Raw genomic sequence first — 27,265 nt, 5'->3', positions numbered from 1 at the left:
TTTTGAAGAAAGGTTTTTTAATAGAATATATTTGTTGTTTTCAAGTCGGTTTCTATTTAACCCATAGTTGGAACCCTAACAGGTACTACCACTGCGGGTCAGAGTGGACCTGGGAGCAATGGCAATTAAAGGGTGGCTCCACACTCCCCAAATCCCGCAAGCTGGGGCCTCACCACTGGATATAGTTTAAGGTCACATTTTATTTAAGAGACATATTTAGTTTTTTTTTAAAGTTTGATTATAAAATGTTGCTGTACTTTAAAGAGATGAAAAGAAATAAGACAACAAGGAGGTAGAGTTAACAAAAAATTGTATTTAAAAGAAGTAAAAAAGTAGGTTGTCAAAGATTGTTTCTGGCTTGGTGAGAGCAACTGTTATCACCATTATCACGATTCATAGTGTTGGGCAGAATCTATGTAGTGATGCCATAAGGTCACAAATATCAAATGAAAAGAGTTTTTCAGATTTTTTGTGAGAAAATCGAGTAAATTACACCAAACAGAATGAAAAGAAAAGATTTACCTTTTTGGTGTCGAGTCTTTTCCCTTCATATTTTATATTCTGAGGTGTATCAACAATAGCAGTCTGTATAAAAGAAAATAAAAGTGAATTTAGTTAAAACAACTAATTTTGGTGAAAGATTGGAGAAATTTGTTGATGAAAATATATGCAAAATCATAAAATGTTTGAGCAATAGATATTTTCAGAGGTTTCGCTCTGCTTTAAATGAATTCTAAAAGAATTTCTTTTTCATAATTTGCCTGCAATTTGTGTTACGTACTTGTGTTATCACAGCACAAAGTTAGAATGTATTTCTCAGTATCTGACTCCTCCATGCAATGACTGGGTCTGGGACTCCATCTCATCTTCTTCCTTGTAGTAGCTTGGAATGAATGGATGAACACCAGCAACATTGAATATTGATAATATTCATTTATTAAATTCTGAAGATCATTATCTCTGGCTGGTTGAATTGGTTGGTTGCACCATAAATTTCAGAAGATCTTTTAACTGCATTGATAGCTTTAAAACTGTTTCTCTCTCTCATATCATATGATCTGTTTCAACCAATAAGAATCATTGTTATCACCAAAGCAAAGATGAGTGCATGTGTGTGTCTGCACATCAATTGTCATTAGTTAATTTCCAAACAAATGGCAAATTCGGAAGTTTTTTAATTTTTTTTTTATTATGATAGTTAGCAAACATGTCATGTTTCCGACCCATCTCCCAGATCGGCAGGATCAGAAAGTCTCACTTCTAGACCATTTCTGATCACAGTTCCTGAAGACTGTGTAACAAATGCCCATTGCTCACTCAGAAATGCTGATCATGTTGTGATACCGATAGACATCACCCTAAACTCAATTCCAAGTTGCAGAGTTATTGCTCAAAACGACGAGATACTTCTAGAAGGTTGACTGGGAAATCAGATCAGGGATTACATTAGAGATGTCCCATGGGGTAATATCTTTTTTCTTCCTGCAGAACAGTATGAAAATGAAGCTACCGAATAGTTCAAAACAATGATTAACCGCATATTTTCACACGGAAGTTCTATACCCACTCTTCCCAATAGTTCACTTCTACTTGCTGGAAAGGTAGTGAAATTGCTGCAGCCAAGAGAAGACATGCTGAAACCACCAAAATAAATTAAGATCCCACGATATAACTGTAGTAAATAATGGACAGTCAACAATTCCTCCACTATAGCAGATTTTGGGGTTCTCCTTGGGTTTTGTTTTGAGGTTGTTTGCACGACAACTGAGAAGGCTAACCTGCTTGCCATGACAGTTTGCTTCCAACTCCACTTTGAACCCATAAACTACTCCATCCCAGATTTTCCTTTGCAGACAGAAGCCACACTTAATGATCTAAAAATCAGCCCTTCCCAAGTTCTTGATATCATAAAAAACACCTCAAAGGTGTGTGGGCCTGATCTCATCCGAGCTATACTATAATAAATGCTCCATTGAGGTTGCCTCAGTTTTCTCCAAACTCTTCAACAAATGTCTCACCAAATCTTCCTTTCTTGACTGCTGGAAAATATCTTCTGTTATATATTGAGTTTATAAGAATTCTGGCAAAAGAACTGACTTACTAAATTATCACCCCATTAGCCTCATCCCTCTCTTCAACAAAATCTTTGAGTCCTTAATTAATAAAGCACTAGCCAAACACCTTGTAGATAATAAATTTCTTTCTGACCAGCAGTATAGATTTAGGCAAGCCCACTGTACTGCAGATATCCTAACTGTAATCTCTGAATGTATATACTAGGCAGGGGAGGCTAGGGCAGTTGCTCTAGATATATCTAAGGTCTTTGCTAGGATATGACATCATGGTCTTATGAAAATCAAATCATATGCCATTACTGGATGGATACTTAACATATTCAAATCCTTTTTAAATAAGAGAAAAATCCAGTCGTACATAAAAACAATGTGATATAAACATGGATGTGCCACAGGGGGTTGATCCTTGGACCTTTTCGTGTTCAGAAATGGTTTACCTTATAAAATTGTTTCCAATATGGGTACATTTGCTAATGACACCACACTATTACAGACATGAGAGAAAAATGAATGAACATATATCTAAGGAAATTGCTGACACCTAAGAGGAAGACCTCCAGTCTGTAATTGAATGGAGATAAAAATGGATGGTAACATTCAATACTGCCAAGACTAAACTTGTTTTCTTTAATAATTACAAGAAACCTCAACTACTGATAGCCATGGCTAATGATACATTACCTGAAAGCTGTTCATTCAAACTCCTTGGCTTAACATTCCTAGGCAACATTAAATTGGAATGAATACATTGAAGGCATTGCCAAGACTGCTGCAAAGAAGGTGGGCTCTTTCTACTGGTATAGAAAGTTACTCATGCCTGAGAGTATTTGGTACCTCTACAAGACCACCATTCACTCATACATTGAGTGCTACATCTGGCCTGGTGCATCTGCCACTAGTTTTTCAGTCCTAGACAGGCTAAAAACAAAAAGTTGTATCCCTGTGCCTGTTTTACAATTATTTTGATGGAATGTGCCTAGACTAACTTCAAGCATTTGCGCCGCCACGTTGTAAATATCCTGACTGACCTGAACAGCCGCAAAATCCCACCCCTACCCTGTAGATTCCCAAAATCCCACCCCTTTCCTGTAGATGCTTCCCTCAAATTTTTAGACTTTGGAATTCCTCTTGGATCCCTGTTTCCTTGATTGTATTGACATGCAGAATGCAATGTCAACTTGCTGCTGAACTCCCTGCAAATTGGGTTCTAAAAAATATCCCTTTACAGCAAAGTGGTACGCTACCTTATTTGGGGTAAAAAAAACAGAAAAGACAAAAGTTTTCAGTGACTGAGATAAATTTTAAACCAAATAAATATAGTAATGTGTAATCAACATGATTAAAAATAAAATAGATTAAATATTTTAAAACATTTTTTCCACATCTTTTTTCTAAAAAAATGCTGAACTGCACTCATTCATTCAAATTTACCCCCTCCTTTCATAAAATACTAGAATCACAAAATGATGAACATTAACAATGCTACTTTTTAATAAATTTATTGAATGAAATTATGGTAAAGTTTTGTTTTTTTTTACAGAGAAATAAAGAGATTCTAGTTTTTTAAAGCTATTATATGTAAGCAGCAAAGAAAAATTACTGCAAAATAGTAATAAAAAAAATTACAGGACATAATTTAAAATGAGGGATCATTTTCCTTTAAGAATTTAATATAGAATCTTCCTGTCTAGCAAACATTAATGATCACCCACTTCTGGAATCGATAGAATTGAAGAGAGGTTAGAAAGGATTGGAGAAGGGGGGGGGGGGTAATAGGTAATTTCATATATTACCTTTCAACTCTGACTTTATAACATTTTTATGCTATAAAGTCAGAGTTATCCTTCAGAAGTAGAGTGGAAATCAGTTTGACTGTCACTGTTCGATTTTCTATAGTTTAAATTTTTTGGTTTGTTTTGTTCACCTCAAACAAGGTATATTGGTTCTGTTCATTACGACATTACAACAGCTTACCAAAAGTTCAACTGGATCAGACACGTTGACAAGAAAAAAAAAAAAAAATGATCATCTGCACAATTGTCAAGTGGGACCAAGTAAAGAATAGCTACCCTGTAGCAGACGATAACGACTAGTAATAACCGGCGCACATTTCAATTGACACCGGTGATTTGACCTTGACATTGGCACAAGCACATGGCATTGGTTGTTTAATTTTTTTAATTTTAATAAAATAAAATAAACCTGATTTCGCGTCAAATAGCAGACATAAGCAAATATTCGCAAGCAAGATTTTTAAAAATATATTTACAAAACTTTTGAAGATTTAAAAGAAAAATATATATTTACAAAACATTTTTTAAGTAAGTAACAAAACGAACGTATTTAAATAAATAGGTGCCTTTATGAGTGCGTTTTTAATATATTTACAGAACTTTAAAAAAAAAAACTTAGAATAATAATAATTATTATAAAATAAATAACGAAATACATATAAGCCAACCTTATTACTGGCAAAAACAAATATAAAATAACTGCCTTGTTCGGATTTTGTGAATGTTTCAGTTTGTTTCACGGATTTTTGCGACCAAGATTGATTTTTATGTACAGCGTTTTTTTATTTATTTTTTTTTTTTCTGTGTGCGTTTTTAATACAATTTAATTTAATTATTCTTTAAAACATTAACTTTAGCAACAATTAATATATTTTTAAATATTAAATTTTGATTTAATCTCACGTGATCAATTTATTAAATGACAAAAAAATCCAAAAATAATTTAAATAAATGGGCGTCTTTTCGAGTGCGTTTTTAATATATTTACCAAACTTTTTAATAATTATAATAAAAATAAATAAAAAGAATTAGCTATATTAATTACAAAACATTAAAAATCGATGTCCTTTCTATTAAAAATACATAATTTTAAAAACTTTTAAAAATAAAATTATTTAAACCAAACTTTTAAATGGCAGAAACAAATATAAAATAACTGACTTCTTCAGATTTTTGCGAATATTTTGTGAGTTTTTGCGACCAAGATTGATTTTTATGTACAGTGTTTTTTTTCTTTATGTGTGCGTTTTTAATACAATTCTACATTTATTTAAAGTGCGATGTATGTTGGTGATCAGTGAAAGAGAAATCCTAAGCCAAGGCGTTTTTTATGCATAATAAAATCACAAGTATAAGGAATCGAGATTTAAAAAATATATTTTATATCACAAATCTTTTTTTATATTTGTTCCTGCCATTAATAAGTTTGGCTTAAATTTATTTATTATAATTATTCTAAATTTTATTAAAAAGTTCTGTGAATATACTAAAAACGCACTCAGAAAGACGCCCATTTATTTAAATATCGTTTTATTTAAATATGTTCATTTTGTTACTTACTTTAAAAAAATGTTTTGTAAATTTTTTTTTTTTTCTTTTAAACTTTGAAAAGTTTTGTAAATATATTTTTAAATAATCTTGCTCACGAATATTCGAATAGACATTATCATTATTCTAAGTTTTGTAAATATATTAAAAACACACTCAGAAAGGCATCGATTTTATTTAAATATGTTCGTTTTGTTACTTAAAAAAATGTTTTGTAAATATATTTTTCTTTTAAATCTTTAAAAGTTTTGTAAATATATTTTTAAAAAATCTTGCTTGCGAATATTCGCTTATGTCTGCTATTTGACGCGAAATCAGGTTTATTTTATTTTATTCTATTAAAATTAAAAAATTTAAACAACCAACGCCATGTGCTTGTGCCAATGTCAAGGTCGAATCACCGGTGTCAATTGAAATGTGCGCTGGTTGTCACTTGTCGTCGTTGTCTGCCACAGGGTATCTATTCTTTACTTGATCCGTCAAGTGGTATTCAAGAGACTGGAAACTCTAAAGTGATTTTGAGAAAATATGAAAAATAAAAGCGAGGACGAAAACGGTAATGAAGTAGAAAATGTCTGCCAAAATCAAAATAATGAAGTAGAAAATGTCTGCCAAAATCAAAATAATGAAGTAGAAAATGTCTGCCAAAATCAAAATAATGAAGTAGAAAATGTCTGCCAAAATCAAAATAATGAGGCACAAAAGATAAAACTGTTGTTCTAGATGAACTGCTGTGAGAAAGGAGAGAAGATGGGAAAGAGATAACTCATAAAAGACTTACCTTAAATGGCAGCATTGACATTGCAAATTCAAATAACATTCTCATCAGACGTTTGGAATAAAATATGAATTCATTTCGAGGAGTTGTCGAATTCCTTAAATAAAAGAAATTATTCAAAGTTAAAATAAATACAGTTTGAGATTTATCATTTACCATATTTATGTGCCAGACTTAAAATATTAAATGTCAAAATTACTACAACTGATACTAAGAATACAATTATGAATTACTTATTCTATTCGGGCATGGAGAGCAATCTACGTAGATTAAATAGTTCCATTTGAAATTCTGTACAAATGCTTGAGTTAAATGAAATGCACCTGAGAAAGGTTGGAATTTACATCAGCCGAAACATGAAAACAACATCTAAGATGAGTACAGTAGTCTAAACAGTACAATACATTAATTATTGGCATTTATTAGAATAACCAACAAAACAAAAAACAGTACAATACATTAATTATTGGCATTTATTAGAATAACCAACAAAACAAAAAAGGGATAAAAAATAAATATACAAAGAAATTTTAGCCAACTTCTAAGTTTTTTGTTGTCTTAAGTTATTTTGCCATTTTTTTTACTCAAAAATAAAATTAGTGCAAAGCCTATCAAGTTAGAATGAAAAACAAAATGTTGGTCTCATTAGAGCTATAGTAGAGCCTCGATAATCACTCAAAACTAAAAATTAAGCAAAGTACTGGTAGAATATTACATTTTCACACAACTGGAAACATTTGATGTGTTTCTTTCTGTATTTTGTTTAATTCTCAATTTTTAAGGCTCGACTATGGCTCTAATGAGATCACCATATTATTCTTGCATTTCGGCCACTGTAACCTCCAACCTTCTTCAGGTGTATCTTGTTGAACTCAGAAATCTTTCTGCATGTAGCAAATAAAATTTTATTATAGTGCCAATAAGTACAACAATAACCAATGTAAATTGATTATTCACAGTTTGATATGTCAGCTTAAATGCTATTTAGGTTCAACTTTAAAAATTTTACAGGATAATTTTATATGCAAGATGAAGAATAAATGTTAGTAAATAATTTTCTTTTACCTGATCAGAGTGTGAAGTCCTTGGACTTGGGGTGTCATCTCTAACACATGCAATGTACTGGGCATTGGCTGACCACTTAAAGACATCAAGGCTAGTTTTGACCTTAATTTAAATCCACTCTGAAAAAAAAAAAAAAAGAAGATTTATATATATACTAGCATGCATACAGATAAAGAGTGGGGGAAATTATTGATAGTGTTTTCAGCCAAACGAATGTTTCTCGTGAATGTTTGGAGCTCAGAAGAGCACCTGGCATGAAAGTAACAATAAAACAGAGACAGGCTCGCAACGTCTCTTCTATGAGAAAGAGGTTGCAGGGAAGAGAAAAGGTCATTCCTCACTAGGCTACAAAGTCTATTTTTAACTCTGTCAAGGTGGGATAAGGTTTTTCTAGCAGCTCCTGCCCAGATGTGGCAACAATACTCTATCCTTGGATGTACCTGGCTGTTTTATAGGTACAGAATGGCATCAGCAGTGAGATATCTACTGGATCGATAGAAGGATCCCACCATTTTTCCAGCGACCTTGGCAACAGACTTGATGTACGTGTTCCATTTCAGATCAGGAGTCCCTCTCCTTGACTAAAGAAACAAAACTAGAATCGGACGATCAAGCCTTTCTGTATTTTAGACTTAACATGCAAAATAAAATTACTTTTATTTTCTCTACCGCTCTCCCTCGACCCAGGACTGCACTCTAACAAACAAAGTCTCTGACAGCATAGATCCAGCACTCTCCCTCGACATTAGCGCACAAGTACATGTATTTATTGACTTCAATGTCCACCACAGAAACTGGCTTGGATTCTCTACTTACAGACGCAGCTGGTAGCACAACACATAGCTTCTCTATATCTCACTCCCTATCACAAATGGTTACGTTTCCAACCCATTTTCCAGACCAACAAGAACACGCATCACTTCTAAATCTGTTTCTGACCACAGTTCCCGATGATTGTATAACGAATGCCCACAGCCCACTTGGGAATGCTGATCATACAGTGATAATGGTCAAAATCACCCTAAACTCTAGAGCTAAAACTGAAGAGCCATTGCTCAAAACAACGAGATACTATAAAAAGGCTGACTGGAATCTCATCTCTTCCTGCTGAACAGTGCGCAAATGAGACCATTGAATGATTCAAAATGGTAATTGAAGCACATGTTCCCATGTGGAAGTTTTATAGCAAGCCCCACTCTCCCCAAATGGTTTACCTCTACTTGTGCAACTGCCATTGCGCAAAGGCAGCATGCATACCACAGATTTAACCGACATAAATCCAGTTCAAACAGACAGAAGTACATAGAAGCTAGAAGAAAGAAATAGTGACAGCTAAGAGAGAATTTACTGAAGCAACCAAAAAATGCATCGAAGCACAAAAATTAGGAATCTGTGATTTCTGGCAAATCTACAACAGTGCAGTAAATAATGGGCAATCAACAATTCCCCCACTAACCAACAATCATGAGGTTGTTTGCTCAGCAACCGAGAAGGCTAACATGCTCGCCAGTCGGTTTGCCTCCAACTCCACACTGAAACCTGCTAACCACCCCCTCCCTGACTTTCCTTTGCGGACAGACGCCACGCAAGACGAGGTGCATGCTATTATAAAAAATCTTGACACTTCAAAAGCATGTGGACCTGATCTCATTCCGGCTGTGCTATTAAAAAAGTGCTCTGCCGAAATAGCTCCAGTTCTCTCCAAACTTTACAACAAATGCCTTAATAAATCTTGCTTTCCAGACTGCTGGAAAACTGCTTCTGTGGTACCAGTTTTCAAGAATTCTGGCGAAAGAACTGACCCAGTAAATTACCGCCCCATTAGCTTCCTCCCACTTTTTGCCAAAATATTTGAGTCCATAATTAATCAAGCTCTAGTCCATCACCTTACAGATGCAAAACTTCTGACCGACCAACAATATGGATTTAGGCAAGCCCATTCCACAGCAGATATCCTAAGTAATCTCTGAACGTATATACCATTCACTGGACAAAGCTGGGGAGGGTAGAGCGGTAGCTCTAGATATATCTAAGGCTTTTGACAGGGTATGGTATGAGGGTCTCCTCAGGAAAATTAGAATATACGGTATCACTGGACGAATACTTAACATAATTAAATCCTTCTTAAATAAGAGAAGGATTCAGGTTGTCCTCAATGGTCGTACATCTAAACAATATGATATAAATGCGGGAGTGCCTCAGGGGTCTATCCTTGGACCTTTATTATTCCTAATATTCATAAATGACCTCCGACAAAATTGCCCCTGATATAGATATATATATGCTGATGATACCACGCTCTATAACAGGCACGACAAGAAAACAAATGAATACATATCTAAGGAAATGGCAGAAACACTAGAGGATGACCTCCAATCTGTAGTGGAATGGGAACAAAAATGGATGGTTACATTCAATGCTGCCAAGACTAAACTTGTTTCCTTCAATAATTACAAGAAACCTTCTCTACCACCAATAGTAATGGCCAAAGATTCATTATCTGAAAGTACATCTTTTAAACTCCTTGGCCTAACGTTCACAGGAAACATGAACTGGAACAATTACATTGAGAGAATTGCCAGGACTGCTTTTTGCAGGAAGGTAGGCTCTCTCTACTGTGCTAGAAAGCTACTAACGCCCGAAAGTATCCTGTATTTCTATAAGGCCACCATTCGCCCATGTATGGAGTATTGTTGTCATATTTGGTTGGTTGTTTTTGTTTTACCACATATCAACCTTTTTCAGGTTATTTAATGCCGAATCTAGTGATTTTGAGGAACGATTTTTTAATGGAGTATATTTGTTTTTTAAGTCGGATTCTATTTAACCCATTGTTGGTACCCTAACAGGTACTACCACTCCGAGTCAGAGTGGACCTGGGAGCAATGGCAATTAAAGGGTGGCTCCACACTCCCCAAGGCCCGCAAGCTGGGGCCTCACCATCGGATATAGTTTTAGGTCATATCAAGGACCGTTGTATAAAGGGTTCTTTTTAAATTTTTTATAAAGGCCAATTTTTTTAAGATATGAGAGTATGGTGTGGGGATTGTTTTTATCAAATAACTCTTTAATATTGTTTTCTTTGTAGAATCGTTTTCTTACGGTTACAAAATCAGTACATTCAATTAATGTGTTTGATTGTGAGTGGTGTTTGACAAGGTATACAGATGGGTTGGCTTTCTTTTTTTAGGAGATATGAGTGGGTTAAGTGAGTATGGCCTATTTTTATTCTTGTTAGTTTGACTTCTTTTCTGTTTAATTTCGTATTTTGTTCTTGTTTTTTGATTTTTGGCATGATTTTGTGAAGTTTATTGTTAGGGTATTCATTCCAGTAGGTTTGCCATTTCTCTGTTGTATATGCATTGATACGTCTTTTTAGATCTATGTATGGAATTTTAAAATTTGCATCGATTGGGAGATTTAAGGCGTTTTTTGCTGCTGAATCTGCTAATTCATTCCCTTTAATACCGGAATGGCTCGGTATCCAGCAGAAAATTATTTCCTTTTTAATGTTTAATTCAGTTAATTTTTGGAGTAATTTTGTGATTAATCGCTTTTAGAGTAGATTGGGAGTCTGAAAGGATTATAAATTTGTTTTTTTTTGTTATTGGAGGCGAGTTTGAGAGCTAGGATTAGAGCATGTATTTCAGCACTGAAGATTGAGGTTTCTTTTGGGAGGTTTGATTGTTTTTTTGATTGATTTATTGAGTATTGCTGCACTGGCTGTTGCGTTATTTTGTTTAGACCCATCTGTATAGATGTGTGTGTGGTCTGGATACTTTTCTTTGATTTTATCAAGATCATCATAAGTTATTGGATGAGTACGTTTCTTTTCATATTTACTTAAACCTAGGTCGATGTTAGGGGATACGATTTTCCAGGGAGGGGTTTGGAGTAGGACAGTTTCGTGAATTTTGGTTATGGGTAGATTTGCTTCTTTGGAAATCGATTTTATTCTAAGTCCAAAGGTTTTGATTGCATTTTCTTTTTGGTCGAAAAGGTGTTTACAGTTTGGATTTAAAGTGCTATTGTGTGCTGGGTTTGTGGGGTTGGCTGTAAGTTTTGTGTAGTATTTTAGATCAAGGTTTTGATTTCTAAGCATTGGAGGAGTTTCATGTGCTTCTGCATACAGGCTTTCTACAGAGGAGGTTGGAAATGCTCCTAGTGTTAGTCTTAGTCCGGAGTGGCATATTGTGTTGAGGGTTTTTAGATATGACTTTCTGGTGGATTGATATATGAAGCTACCATAATCTATTTTTGATCTAATTAATGCTCTATATAGTTTGAGTAGTGTGTTCTTGTCAGCTCCCCAATCTGTATGGGCGATGACTCGTAGGAGTTGTAATGCTTTATTACATTTGGTTTTGATGTGATTGATGTGTGAAATGAAATTTATTTTTTTGTCAAAAATGATTCCCAGGTGTTCATTTACGAATGGAATTTTTTCGCCTCCAATCAAGGTTGGGTTAGGGTGGAGTTTGCGTTGGTTACAGAAATGGATACATTTTGTTTTAGTTTTGGAGAATTTGAAACCATTTTTAGTTGCCCATTTATTAATTTTATTTATGATATGTTGTAGTTTTCTTTCAATAGTGTAAGTGTATTTAGATCTGTAGCTGATTGAGCAGTCATCTACATATAAGGAGCTATGTATATCAGGAGAGAGTTCTTTTATAATGTTATTGATTTTTATGTTAAAAGATAGTTGTTGATAATATGCTGCCTTGGGGCACTCCTTGATTTTGTGGGTCTGATAAAGTCGAGTCTATGCGAACTTGGAAAGATCTGTCTGTTAGGAAGTTTTTTATGAATTCAGGTAATCTGCCTCTAAGTCCGATGTTGTGGAGATCTTTTATGATACCGTGTTTCCAGGCAAGATCGAAAAAAACAGATGTTACATGTTTCTTATTGATAAAAGCTTCTCTGATGTAATTTTCGAGGTTAGTGATGTGGTCTATACATCCTCGATTTTTTTGATATCCACACTGGATTTTAGAAATTATTTTGTTGTCATCTAGATACCATATAAGATGGTAGTTAATCATTCTTTCAAACGTTTTGTGAGAGCTATTGGTCTGTAGTTTTCTGGGTTTGATGTATCTTTTTCCAATTTGGGTATTGGTATTATTGTTGCATTTTTCCATGAAGTTGGGAAATCTTTTGTTTCCCATATTTTATTATAAATTTTGAAAAGGAGTTTTAATGATTTGGGCGGAATTTCTTAAAGGAAGCTGTAGTGCACCTCATCTGGTCCTACAGCTGAGTTATGGGATTTTTCTATGGCGGTTTCTAGTTCATTGAGTGAGAAGATTTCATTGTAAGGCTCTTGGTTTTTGGAGTTAAAGTTTATTTTGTACTTTTCTTCATGTTTCTTAAGTATTTGAAATGTATGTTTTGATGATGAATTTTCTGCAAAGGTTTTAGCTAGTGTGTTAGCACTTTTTTATCAGTTATTTTCTGTTTATTTGTGAGAAGGTGTTTGATGGATTCGGATTATATTTTCCAGTTATTTTCCTAATTATTTCCCAGACGGTTTTGGGTTTAGTGGTGATGTTGATTTTGTTGACAAATTGTTGCCAGCAGGATCTTTTGCATTCTTTAATTGTTTTTCGAGTTTTAGCTCTTTGGTGTTTGTATTCTATTAAGTTGTTAGTTGTGGGTTGTTTTTTAAATTTTCTTAAGGCTGCCTTTCTCTGTCTAATGGCCGTTTTACATTCTGGATTGAACCATGGTTTGTTTGTTTTTTTCCAGGAGGAGAATTTTTGGGTATGCATTTTTTGGCTATGAGTACTTCCGTGAATTCTTCTATTGTTTGGATTTGATGTTCTGTTAATTTTAGTGAACAAAGTTCTTTAAATTCGGCCCAGTTGGCTTTGTTTGTGTTCCACCTGGGTATGTGGTTTTGAATGGAGTTACTCTAATTGATTATAATAGGGAAGTGATCACTTCCACAGGGTTCTTCGTAAGTGCTCCATGTATAATCCAAAAAGCTTGATGGATCACACATGGTAAGATCAATGGCACTAGTTGATCCGTTTGTTGGATTTAAGTATGTGGGATTTTTTGGATTGAGAAGGCACAAGTTATTTTTGTTAATTAATTGTTCAATTTTGTTTCCTTTTGAGTTTGTGACTTCGCATCCCCATAACCTACTGTGGCAGTTAAAGTCTCCTAGAAGAATGAATGGTGAAGGTAGTTGGTTTATTAAATTTTCTAGTTCATTTTCATTTATTGGTTCATGAGGAGGGAGGTATATTGAGCAGATTGTGATTATTTTGTGTAATGTGACTTGAGTTGTAATTGCTTGGAGATTTGTTTTGACAGAGAAGTTGCTTTGAGGTATGTTATTCCTTACAAGAATTGAGGTGCCTCCATTAGCACGAAGACCTGTGTTATGGAAATAGTTGTATTGTTAATAGTTTGGTGTTTTGAAATGGTTATTGTTTTGTAGCAAGGTTTCTTGTAAGCAAACAATGGTTGGGTTGAAGAGTAAGATAAGTATAAGAAGTTCATTATAGTTAGATCTTATTCCACAACAATTCCATTGGATAATTTGTTGTGTTTTATTTCTATCCATGAGGCTGTTTAGTTTTCCTCTATCTCCATCTCTTTAGAAGTAGAGGGTTTATCTTTTGTTGGACTTTGTGTCTTTGGTGAAGTGTTTTGCTGGGTTTTTTCTTTTTTTTGTTTGGATCTGGACGTCGATCTGGATCTTGCTTGAGATGTTGCCGTTTTGGCTTCTTGTTCATTTTTCCCCTCTTGATTACTTGTGTTTGGTTTCTTTTTTTTATCTAGGGTGTTTTCGGTTTCCATTTTTTCTAGAATTTGGAATCTATTTTGATTGTCTATTGTTTGGTTTTCTTCTTTTCTGGAATGTTCTTTATTTGCTGTTTTATCATTGCTTATGTTTTTATTAATTTCTGGTGGTTGTTTTGTTGGTTTCTGTGATAATTTTTTTTCATGGTTCTGTTGTGGATGGAATATTATTTTCTTTGTTTGGATTTGTTATTTCTATTTTGTTTCCCAGATTTTTCTTTTAAGCTATTTTGAAATTCTGGCCATTCTTTAATATTTAATGTAATCAGTTTGTTTATCAGTTCCCTATATTGATCATGTATTTCATTATGTTCGCATGGTTTAATTGTCTTTTTTGTTGTCTTTCATGTATGTCTCAACTATTTTTCTGACTTCTGGAAAGGTCGTGTTTTTTTTGTACTTTACTTTTATAATTTCTCTTTCTTTTTTATGTTTAGAGAAGACTGGGGTGATCTTCTTTGCAGTTTACACATCGGTGTGGTCAGGCCCTTTGTTGCCGCATTTTCCGCATATTTTTTATTCCTTTACAGCTTCTTTATGATGTCCGTATTTTTGGCAATGGAAACATCTTAATGGTGCTGGGATATATTGGTCTACTTTTACATTTAAGTAGCCAATTTTTATTTCCTTAGGTATTGTTGGTTTGTTAAACGTTAATATGTGTTGGTTGTTATTATTTTATTGTTTCTTTTTATGTTTATGCGGATGTGGTTGATTACTCGTTTTTCTAATTTGGTTTTTATTTCTTCTTCAGTTGCCAGCGATAGTTCATAACTTCGAATTACTCCTTTTGAAGTGTTTAGTGTTTTATGGGGAAAGACTTTGCACTTGTACTCATGGAAGTTCTTCATTTTGAGTAGAGATTGAGCATCTCTAAGATTGGTTATCTCAACTAGTAGATTTCCATCTTTTGTTTTTTGATCATTTTTGGTTTACTTTATGTGGATAATGTCTTTTCTATTAGGAAAGGTGATAAATTTCCAATTTTTTTTATTTTCAATTAATTCAATAACCAAGAATCGTGGGAAGTTTCCTTCGTCTATAGTTGGAACAGTTTTTCTAGTTTTGAATTTTTGTTCTTCATCTGAGCTTGAGAGGTCAAAGTCAGAAGAATGGTTTCTTTTAAGGGTTTTGAGGGGGATGTATTTGTTTTTATCAGCCATGGATTTTGGGATTTATTTTTCATCAACCACACTCCCTACCCACCTTGGAGTCCAAAATTGGGGCATAGTAAGGGGGAGACCCATTCGCCTTGACCATGTCGGGACTACATGGAGGATATACTCTTTTGGTAAGGAGTTCTCAAGCACTATATTTTCTGTTCAATATGTCCTCAAAAATACATTTGCTCAGATGGAGTGTTGAGTTCTGGCCTTTCTAATTGATTAACACTTGCACGGCCTTCTAGCACTTACTTGGTTTGCCTATTTTTTGTAGTGGGGGAAGAAAAAAAAAAAAAAGGTGGGAGTACCTTTAAGTTTCGTTCTTTGTTGTGGTAGTTGGTACTTTGGGTGTAAGTGCTAGGGCTTGGCGTGATTGGCCGATTGGTTGAATCGGGCCTCTCCGACCGCCCGTCTAGCTGAAGTAAGGGCCGAAGTTAATGTGTTGCAGTGCCTAGACTTTTACGCACCCAAGTCTAGGTTAGCTGAATCACCAGGATCATGTCCTAAGGCATTTGTTGTCCCATTGAGGGATTTTTACCCTCTGCAGGGGGGGGGGCAGTCCACTTATTCTAGTGCCCTACCAACAGGGCAAAAAAAGGGGAGGGGGAGAGAGGGGGCGCGCGACGGAGTTGGGAAGTAGGGAGTCATATTTGGGCTGGTGCATCTGCTACTAGTCTCTCGCTCCTAGACAAGGTACAAAAGAGAGTCGCCAACCTGATAGGTCCTGAACTGTCATCTAATCTTCAGCCTCTGTCCCATTGACGAAGTGTTGCATCCCTCTGCCTGTTCTACAAGTATTTTAATGGTGAATGCTCTGACAAACTGCAAGCACTTGTGCCCCCTCGACAAACCCGACAAGCGGCTAAATCCCACCCCTACACAGCAGAGATCCCTAGATGTAAGAGAGCTTTCTACTCCAGTAGTTTCTTCCCCAGAACCGCTAGACTTTGGAATTCCATTCCGGGTCCCTGCTTCCCCAACTGTATCGACATGCAGAAGTTCAAGTGTAACGTGAACTGACATCTTGCTGCCCAACTCCCTACATAGTATCCCAGTAGCTTATGTCCCTGATAGTAGCCCCTTGCACGTAAGTGGCAATGTGCCTTGTTTGGAGTGAAAATGTAAAAAAAAAAAAAAAAAAAAAAAAAAAAAAAATTCTTTTAAAAAGCTTATCGAAACAGAGCCTCCCCAAAATGAGAGCCATTCATTTCAATTGATGCCAGATGGGGATCAGAATGTTGATGATGTAAAGCTTGGTTTTAGATGCATTAAAAGTAACTAGCCACTTTTTTCTCCATTGTACTACATGCTCAAGATCAGAGGAGAGAGAATCAGAAAACTTGGTCGTTGTGTTGCCATAGATGGTAGTGTCATTAGGATAAATGTCTACGAATTATCTAAGGATGTGATTTGGAAGATCATTGATGTATATCAAGGAAGGGAGTTGGACCCAGGATGAACCCCTGAGGGACTCCAGCATTAATACTGTGTGCTTCTGATTTCTGCCCATCAACCACTATTCTTATGAACCTATCAGAGAGATATGATTTAATAATTGAAAAGACATTTCCAGCTATACCATAGCTGGAAATGTTGTGGAGTAGATCTTTATGCCATGTCTTATCAAAGGCCTAATATGAATAATTGTAAATAATATCATATTGACTAATATGAATAATTGTAAATAATATCATATTGACTAAAATGAATAATTGTAAATAATATCATATTGACTAAAATGAATAATTGTAAATAATATCATATTGACTAAAATGAATAATTGTAAATAATATCATATTGACTAAAATGAATAATTGTAAATAATATCATATTGACTAAAATGAATAATTGTAAATAATATCATACTGACTAAAATGAATAATTGTAAATAATATCATATTGACTAAAATGAATAATTGTAAATAATATCATATTGACTAAAATGAATAATTGTAAATAATATCATATTGACTAAAATGAATAATTGTAAATAATATCATATTGACTAAAATGAATAATTGTAAATAATATCATATTGACTAAAATGAATAATTGTAAATAATATCATATTGACTAAAATGAATAATTGTAAATAATATCATATTGACTAAAATGAATAATTGTAAATAATATCATATTGACTAAAATGAATAATTGTAAATAATATCATACTGACTAAAATGAATAATTGTAAATAATATCATATTGACTAAAATGAATAATTGTAAATAATATCATACTGACTAAAATGAATAATTGTAAATAATATCATACTGACTAAAATGAATAATTGTAAATAATATCATATTGACTAAAATGAATAATTGTAAATAATATCATATTGACTAAAATGAATAATTGTAAATAATATCATATTGACTAAAATGAATAATTGTAAATAATATCATATTGACTAAAATGAATAATTGTAAATAATATCATATTGACTAAAATGAATAATTGTAAATAATATCATATTGACTAAAATGAATAATTGTAAATAATATCATATTGACTAAAATGAATAATTGTAAATAATATCATACTGACTAAAATGAATAATTGTAAATAATATATTGACTAAAATGAATAATTGTAAATAATATCATACTGACTAAAATGAATAATTGTAAATAATATCATATTGACTAAAATGAATAATTGTAAATAATATCATATTGACTAAAATGAATAATTGTAAATAATATCATACTGACTAAAATGAATAATTGTAAATAATATCATATTGACTAAAATGAATAATTGTAAATAATATCATATTGACTAAAATGAATAATTGTAAATAATATCATACTGACTAAAATGAATAATTGTAAATAATATATTGACTAAAATGAATAATTGTAAATAATATCATACTGACTAAAATGAATAATTGTAAATAATATCATACTGACTAAAATGAATAATTGTAAATAATATATTGACTAAAATGAATAATTGTAAATAATATCATACTGACTAAAATGAATAATTGTAAATAATATCATATTGACTAAAATGAATAATTGTAAATAATATCATATTGACTAAAATGAATAATTGTAAATAATATCATATTGACTAAAATGAATAATTGTAAAAAATAAAAGAGCGATTGTCCTAAAAAGGAAGCCTCCATTAAGAGATTTGCTAATCCTATGAGATAAATTTAAATAAACTTCTAAATTTATTATAGATATTAGAGTTTTTGCAATCTTTAAACAAAAAATAAACGAGTTAATCTGATTTAGAAAGTGTTATGTTGGTTGTGACCGTCCAACTGATAAGGTCAGTCATTTTTTGAAAAGACATGTTTATGGGGTTTGCGCAATATAATTAAATTTCAAATAAATGTAATTTTGGTAAAAACACTATTATGTATGTCGATATTAGTAAAAATTTAAAAAATGACAAAAACTGATTGAAAAGAAAAATAATTATAATAAAAAATAAAATTATCAAATTATAGTTTTATCGTAATTGCTAATGCAGAGTTTTTAAAATTCAAGGGAGGTAACTGCAGTCTATAATTTTGACAAAATATTTTAAAAATTCAATTTCAAAACAGAAAATGGTGGATCACTTATTTTTTTGTTTTTAAATTAGTTGTAGATCTTATACTCAATCATTTTTCGTCATTTTTGGAATTTTGACTGATTTAAATACGACATCTAAGTATGAAATAGTGTTTTTTATCACCAATATTAAAGATTAATTTACCTTTTGCAGTTGTTTATGCACGTGAAGGACAATGAGGTTGATTGCAACACTGTTCTGTCCGCCTGCAAAATAATTGAAAACAAATTCAATTATTCTCATTCTTTAGAGTGACATGAAAATTAGTTCACTGTCGAATAAAAAGTTAATGAAAAAATCAATTTGGTTTTATTCAACAACAGTTAATCTATGTGGACATGAGTTAAAGTTAATGAAGCAAATACAAAATTTAATCAAATTTTAATTTTCTCCACTTTTTCTAGTGCCATTCGCCATTGCTAGATGGAAGCTTTTTTCAGAACTATAATTTTTTTTTAAACTTGTAGTCACACAAAACAACAGACACTACAACTGAGATTTAATTATAAATTAGTAGGCATCAAAAGTAGAGAAATATGAAAATTTAGTCATGTTTAAAAATTTTTTGCATTAAAAAAAAAAATATTTGGAATATTTGGCTAAGTAATAGCTGTTCACAGTGGTGTTTTTTACAGTTGTAAAATTGTAAATAGGTTGAATGAATACAAACCAATATAAACTACTCATAAAAAATGTCAATTGTTTTAAAAATACTAATAAAAATATTTCAGCTTTTTTTAAAATACATTCTTCCGAGATATTATTTGTTTATTAATTTACTTTTATAAAAGAAATAAAATCTATTTCAAGAACATAATTTTGTTTCTTTACATTCTAATATATTTCAGTTATTTTATAGACCTAACTGATAATTACTCCCAGTGACACCAGATGAAATTAAGGAAAATTTCAATGTTAGTTTTAGATTCCTTTAAAAATTTAACTCTTATTAAAACTTATTTCAAGAACATATCAATTTCTATAATACATTAGTTTACATATAAAATTAGTTTATATATATATATAATTATATAGAAGATTACATATTTTTAATGAACTAGCTATACTTAATGGACATTGCCCCAGATAGAGTAAAGTGATTTCAGTTTTAAATTTACATTTGTTTGTACATTTTAAAATTTATACTAAAAAAAGAATTGAGATTTTAGTTTTAAGGTAGACAACTATTATAGTCTTCAATTTAAACTTTACAGTATTTGTGTTATGTTTACACTTGAAGATTGATTAAGTGTTTAATATTACTAATTGTTCTGGTTAGACTAAATTTCAAAAAATAAAGTTTAGTAAAGTATATTTTTATATTGCCAATAACATGATACAATGTTATAAATAAAAATTGACAAATTTATTTGTCAGTTTAAATACAACAGAACAACTTTATATATTAAATATTAGTTAACATCAACACGATTTTCAAAACTTGAAAATTTAAGCAAAAGAATTCATTGCTTAGCATGTACGTTAGTACATGCTCAGCAATTTTTTTTTTTTTTTTTTTTTTTACAATAAGTTGTGAATGCAAATACAAATACAGTTTTACTATTAGTATGCAAAAACACTATTGAAACCATCCCTTCATGCATTAATAATAATATCCCATCAACTAAAATGAATAATTGTAAATAATAATATCATATTGACTAAAATGAATAATTGTAAATAATAATATCATATTGACTAAAATGAATAATTGTAAATAATAATATCATATTGACTAAAATGAATAATTGTAAATAATAATATCCCATAGACTAAAATGAATAATTGTAAATAATAATATCCCATACACTAAAATGAATAATTGTAAATAATAATATCCCATACACTAAAATGAATAATTGTAAATAATAATATCATATTGACTAAAATGAATAATTGTAAATAATAATATCCCATAGACTAAAATGAATAATTGTAAATAATAATATCCCATAGACTAAAATGAACAATTGTAAATAATATCATATCAACTAAAATGAATAATTGTAAATAATATCACATCAACTAAAATGAATAATTGTAAATAATAATATCATATTGACTAAAATTAATAATTCTAAATATTATCATATTGACTAAAATGATTAATTGTAAATAATATCATATTGACTAAAACGAATAATTGTAAATAATATCATATTGACTAAAATGAATAAGTGTAAATAATATCATATTGACTAAAATGAATAATTGTAAATAATATCATATTGACTAAAATGAATAATCGTAAATAATATCATTTTGACTAAAATGAATAATTGTAAATAATAATAATATCATATTGACTAAAACGAATAATTGTAAATAATATCATATTGACTAAAATGAATAAGTGTAAATAATACCATATTGACTAAAATGAATAATTGTAAATAATATCATATTGACCAAAACAAATAATTGTAAATAATATCATATTGACTAAAACGAATAATTGTAAATAATATTCCATTGACTAAAATGAATAATTGTAAATAATAATATCACATAAACTAAAATGAATAATTATGTATCACATAAACTAAAATGAATAATTGTAAATAATATCATATCGACAATTCATTCATTTTAGAATAATTGTAAATAATAATATCATTTTGACTAAAATGAATAATTGTAAATAATATCATATTGACTAAAATGAATAATTGTAAATAATAATATCATATTGACTAAAACGAATAATTGTAAATAATAATATCATATTGACTAAAACGAATAATTGTAAATAATAATATCATATTGACTAAAACGAATAATTGTAAATAATATCATATTGACTAAAACGAATAATTGTAAATATTAATATCATATTGACTAAAACGAATAATTGTAAATAATAATATCATATTGACTAAAACGAATAATTGTAAATAATATCATATTGACTAAAATGAATAAGTGTAAATAATACCATATTGACATAAATGAATAATTGTAAATAATGTCATATTGACCAAAACAAATAATTGTAAATAATAATATCATATTGACTAAAACGAATAATTGTAAATAATATTCCATTGACTAAAATGAATAATTGTAAATAATAATATCACATAAACTAAAATGAATAATTATGTATCACATAAACTAAAATGAATAATTGTAAATAATATCATATCGACAATTCATTCATTTTAGAATAATTGTAAATAATAATATCATTTTGACTAAAATGAATAATTGTAAATAATATCATATTGACTAAAATGAATAATTGTAAATAATAATATCCCATTGACTAAAATGAATAATTGTAAATAATATCGCATAAACTAAAATAAATAATTGTAAATAATATCACATCAACTAAAATGAATAATTGTAAATGATATCACATCAACTAAAATGAATGATTGTAAATGATATCACATCAACTAAAATGAATAATTGTAAATAATAATATCCTATCAATTAAAAGTTAATAATTGTAAATAGTAATATCACATAAACTAAAATGAATAATTGTAAATAATAATATCATATCAATTAAAAGTTAATAATTGTAAATAGTAATATCACAAACTAAAATGAATAATTGTAAATAATAATATCCTATCAATTAAAAGTTAATAATTGTAAATAGTAATATCACATAAACTAAAATGAATAATTGTAAATAATAATATCCCATTAACTAAAATGAATAATTGTAAATAATATCCTACCAATTAAAAGTTAATAATTGTAAATAGTAATATCACATACACTAAAATGAATAATTGTAAATAATATTATCATATTAACTAAAATGAATAATTGTAAATAATAATATCCTATCAACTAAAATGAATAATTGTAAATAATAATATCCTATCAACTAAAATGAATAATTGTAAATAATAATATCCTATCAACTAAAATGAATAATTGTAAATAATAATATCCTATCAACTAAAATGAATAATTGTAAATAATAATATCCTATCAATTAAAATGAATAATTGTAAATAACAATATCATATCAAAATTGATAATTGTAAATAATAATATCCTATCAACTAAAATGAATAATTGTAAATAATAATATCCTATCAACTAAAATTAATAATTGTAAATAATAATATCCTATCAATTAAAATGAATAATTGTAAATAACAATATCATATCAAAATTGATAATTGTAAATGATATCACATAAACTAAAATGAATACGTAAATAAACACATAAATATCCGTTTTATTGATTTGAAAAATATTTAGCTGACAATTATTTTTATTGTTTTTAAAAATGGTCAAATTGCTACAATTTGGAAAAAAAAAACATTGTAAGAATATTTAACTGACAATAACAATTATTTTTATAAAAGACGAAAGTTATATTTTAAAAATAGTATTGACCTTCACAATCATTATTTTAAAAGGATTATTATTTACAGTAATTTATACAGATTGATGTAAAAATCACTGTGAAATTTCCACAGGATGCCACTATGTTTTTTTAAATTCTTTTTCACCCCAAACAAAGCAGATTGTCACTTGGAATGTAAGGCACTACTATTTGGAATCAATTAAAAGTTAATAATTGTAAATAGTAATATCACATAAACTAAAATGAATAATTGTAAATAATAATATCCCATTAACTAAAATGAATAATTGTAAATAATAATATCCTATCAATTAAAAGTTAATAATTGTAAATAGTAATATCACATAAACTAAAATGAATAATTGTAAATAATAATATCATATTAACTAAAATGAATAATTGTAAATAATAATATCCTATCAACTAAAATGAATAATTGTAAATAATAATATCCTATCAACTAAAATGAATAATTGTAAATAATAATATCCTATCAACTAAAATTAATAATTGTAAATAATAATATCCTATCAACTAAAATTAATAATTGTAAATAATAATATTCTATCAATTAAAATGAATAATTGTAAATAACAATATCATATCAAAATTGATAATTGTAAATAATAATATCCTATCAACTAAAATGAATAATTGTAAATAATAATATCCTATCAACTAAAATTAATAATTGTAAATAATAATATCCTATCAATTAAAATGAATAATTGTAAATAACAATATCATATCAAAATTGATAATTGTAAATGATATCACATAAACTAAAATGAATACGTAAATAAACACATAAATATCCGTTTTATTGATTTGAAAAATATTTAGCTGACAATTATTTTTATTGTTTTTAAAAATGGTCAAATTGCTACAATTTGGAAAAAAAAAAACATTTTAAGAATATTTAACTGACAATAACAATTATTTTTATAAAAGACGAAAGTCATATTTTAAAAATAGTATTGACCTTCACAATCATTATTTTAAAAGGATTATTATTTACAGTAATTTATACAGATTGATGTAAAAATCACTGTGAAATTTCCACAGGATGCCACTATGTTTTTTTTTTCTTTTTCACCCCAAACAAAGCAGATTGTCACTTGGAATGTAAGGCACTACTATTTGGAATTGTGTCTAACAAGGACAGTGAGGAGTTCAGCAGCGAGATGTTTGTTCACATTACATTAATATTCTGCAGGTTAGTATAGTCAGGAATGCAAGAAACAGCAAGGGAATTCCAAAGTCGATCAATATGAGGGAAGAAACTATTAGAGTAGAAGGCTGTCTGCTATCTAGGAACCTCAAAAGTGAAGAGGTGGGATTTTACTGATTTTGGTATGTTGAGAGAACATATTCCATTAAAGTACTTGTAAAACAGAGATACAATAGAAATTGGATCTTGGCTGATGGTGCAGGACTTATTAGATTTAAGATCCGTTTTTGGACCTTGTTTACGAGTGAAGACTAGTGGTAGATGCCCCAGCTCAGACGTGGCATAAATACTTGATGTATGAGCAAAATGTGATTGTGTGAAGACATAGAATGCTTTGTGGTGTGAGTAATTTTTATATTTTTATCATCTGAAGGAACAACCTATTTTTAACTCAACTTTTTAGCTATAATAATAAATTCCAGTAAACATATTTTTAAATTACCATGAGGAACAATGATGTCTGCATAACTCATTGTCGGTGCAATATAATAATCGAATGCTGGTTTCACAAATTTGCTGTACATTTTAAGAACACCATGAAGTTCACGGCCACGTTCTGCAATATCACGACGAAGACGACGAGCCAAACGTTCATCAGAATCAGTATCAACAAATATTTTCATATCCAGCAGCTAAAAAACAAAACAAAGGAACAAAATTTACATTTAAATTTGTTTTGTAAATAATTCTATGTTTTATAATCACCTTTGTTATTCAAGCTAAATATGCAAAGATCGAGTTTTACTAAAAGAAGACTTTTCTTTTTACATTAAAAATGTTTCCATGTTAAATTGCTAAACCAGATTAACTATTTTGTAAAATAAATTGTAGTGAAATATGCTAGTCTATTATCAATAACATAGTACAACAATAGCAAATGAAAATTGGTCAGTCAGAATGAAAGTTTTGATTTATTAGGGTGAAAATATGTATGATATATATATAAAAAAAGTTCCATACGAAAATCGAGATCTGAAACTAGCCCCTTCATATTCTTAGATTTTAACATCACTATCTATATATAAGAGAAATGAGCAACATGCTAACCCTATTTTCTAAATTTTGTTTCTTGGAATCAGGTGGTACCCAAAATCTGACTCTTGGTAGCTTAAAAACTCTGCAGCCAAAACTTTATGAATTGCTTTGAAAATATTACTATGTAAGTTTTTATGATAAGGACTCTAAAAATGACAATTAGACAGGCTAAAAAAGAAAGAGAAATATCAGTTTTAAGTCTGTTGGTTCTGTATACATATTTTGAAACATGCTAAAGATTTTAAAATTGAAAAAAAAAAAAAAAAAAAAAAAAAAAACATAATTGTGATAGAGTGAAAGGATAACTTATTTGTTCAATACTATCAATTCAAAACACCTGAAGAAATTCTTGGCATATTTGAAAAATACTTAAGAAAATTATGCTGGAAATTTGCCAATTTTTTAAAAAATCTACATTTTTTTTTATAGTGTTTAAAATGCAGACAATAAAAACTTGCTTTATAACCATTTAAACACAAAATTCCACACTAAACATCTAATAGTAAGGAGTAAATACTTAATGAAGAAATTTTATGCACATTTCCAATAAATTTTCACTCAAATCCATCAAGATAATACAATCAAAATAATTTGGAGTCTTCTTCAGTTAATCGCCAAGAAGAAACTACTATCTTTCATTTTCTGAACATTTTGGAATTAGGACGACCATTGAAGAACATAACCTTTGTTGTTACTTTGTTAGCAGTGAAATATATTTATAAGACCATGAGGATGAATAAACTTGCAGGTCAAGTATTTCTCTTCAGTATTAACTGAATCAATTAGTGTCAACCACTAAAAGCAGATGAGGATGATAAGTCTACATATAAATTCACTGATTTTAGAGATGGTTCTGTCTTGTTTCTGTTCAGGAATGTTCAGTAATTGCTTGCGCCACAATGAGACATCTTGCTTCTCTCATAAAATATTCATTGAAATGCTCAGAAATCTTACAGGATCAGCAAGCAGAGGCTAATCTTATAAGCAGGACTTTCTGCCGACTCGATGAGTAAGAGATATCCTAAGAGAAGTACTATCCTTGGTACAAGAAGATATCTAAGTACAAGGTGCCTTCAATAAGTTTCCAGACTTTCTTCGTATGGGCACTTTTATTGACACTACACACATGAAACTCTAGTCCCCTTCAAAGTAATCTCCTCCGGCTGCAATGCACTTGTTGTACCATTCCAACAACTTCTGGAAAGCCCCATGGAAGTCCTCTTATGTGAGCATGTCAATGACCCTAACCCTTGTCACAGCCGCTTTCATCTCCTCAATTGTCTCATAATGACAACCTCTAAGGTTTTCCTTGAGCTTACACAGGAAGCAAGGTCTGGACTAGAGAGAGGGTCAGGAACTGTTTTGATGTCTATGACAAAGTCTTTCTTTCTGATCTTCTCTGAACAGCCTTGGAACAAACTTTGTGCACATCTTCAGTTCCTTGTGAATAATTGTGCATACAGTTCCCACACTGACATCAAACTGGGCACTTATTATTCTCTTAAGTAATCCAATTTACCAAATTTCCACTACTAACGATTACTATGATATTAGTGACAGTTCTATCTTCGAGTAGCCTCTGGGCCTTTATGAGACTTCTTTGTACCCCCCCCCCATGGCAGTCTTTATCCACTAAATTCTTTATTTGGCCAATCAACTCTGGTGTTCTGACTTCCTTACTCCTCTCATCATTCCTCACAGACTTCCTGCCTTGAATCTTTTACATTCCAAAAACTGATGCTCAATTCATGCAAGATGGTCTAAAAGCAGTCTGAAGTGTTCCATATGTTTCTCTGACATTTTTTTCCAAGTTTAAAATGGAATTTTATTTGATCATCATTCTTCT

The 27,265-nt window shown here is 30.4% G+C and overlaps 1 protein-coding gene across 1 annotated transcript in view; it reads right to left on the bottom strand.

Moving 5' to 3' along the window:
• The window catches only part of LOC145259172 (uridine-cytidine kinase-like 1), a 186,251-nt gene that overhangs the window by 7,392 nt on the left and 151,594 nt on the right, over nt 1-27,265 (bottom strand). Inside the window, exons 6-10 of the mRNA XM_080116914.1 lie at nt 24,827-25,016; nt 18,962-19,023; nt 7,260-7,378; nt 6,198-6,291; nt 523-585 (exon numbers count right to left, since the gene is read on the bottom strand). Of these exons, the coding sequence (XP_079973040.1) occupies nt 523-585; nt 6,198-6,291; nt 7,260-7,378; nt 18,962-19,023; nt 24,827-25,016 (528 nt within the window). The remainder of the gene's footprint in view (nt 1-522; nt 586-6,197; nt 6,292-7,259; nt 7,379-18,961; nt 19,024-24,826; nt 25,017-27,265) is intronic.

This window comes from Euprymna scolopes, chromosome 34 (genome assembly GCF_053919585.1).
Source record: "Euprymna scolopes isolate OS-2025 chromosome 34, ASM5391958v1, whole genome shotgun sequence".
NCBI classification, from domain to species: domain Eukaryota; kingdom Metazoa; phylum Mollusca; class Cephalopoda; order Sepiida; family Sepiolidae; genus Euprymna; species Euprymna scolopes.
Note: the sequence above shows the minus strand (reverse complement) of the source record. Positions and strands in the feature narration are given on the sequence as shown.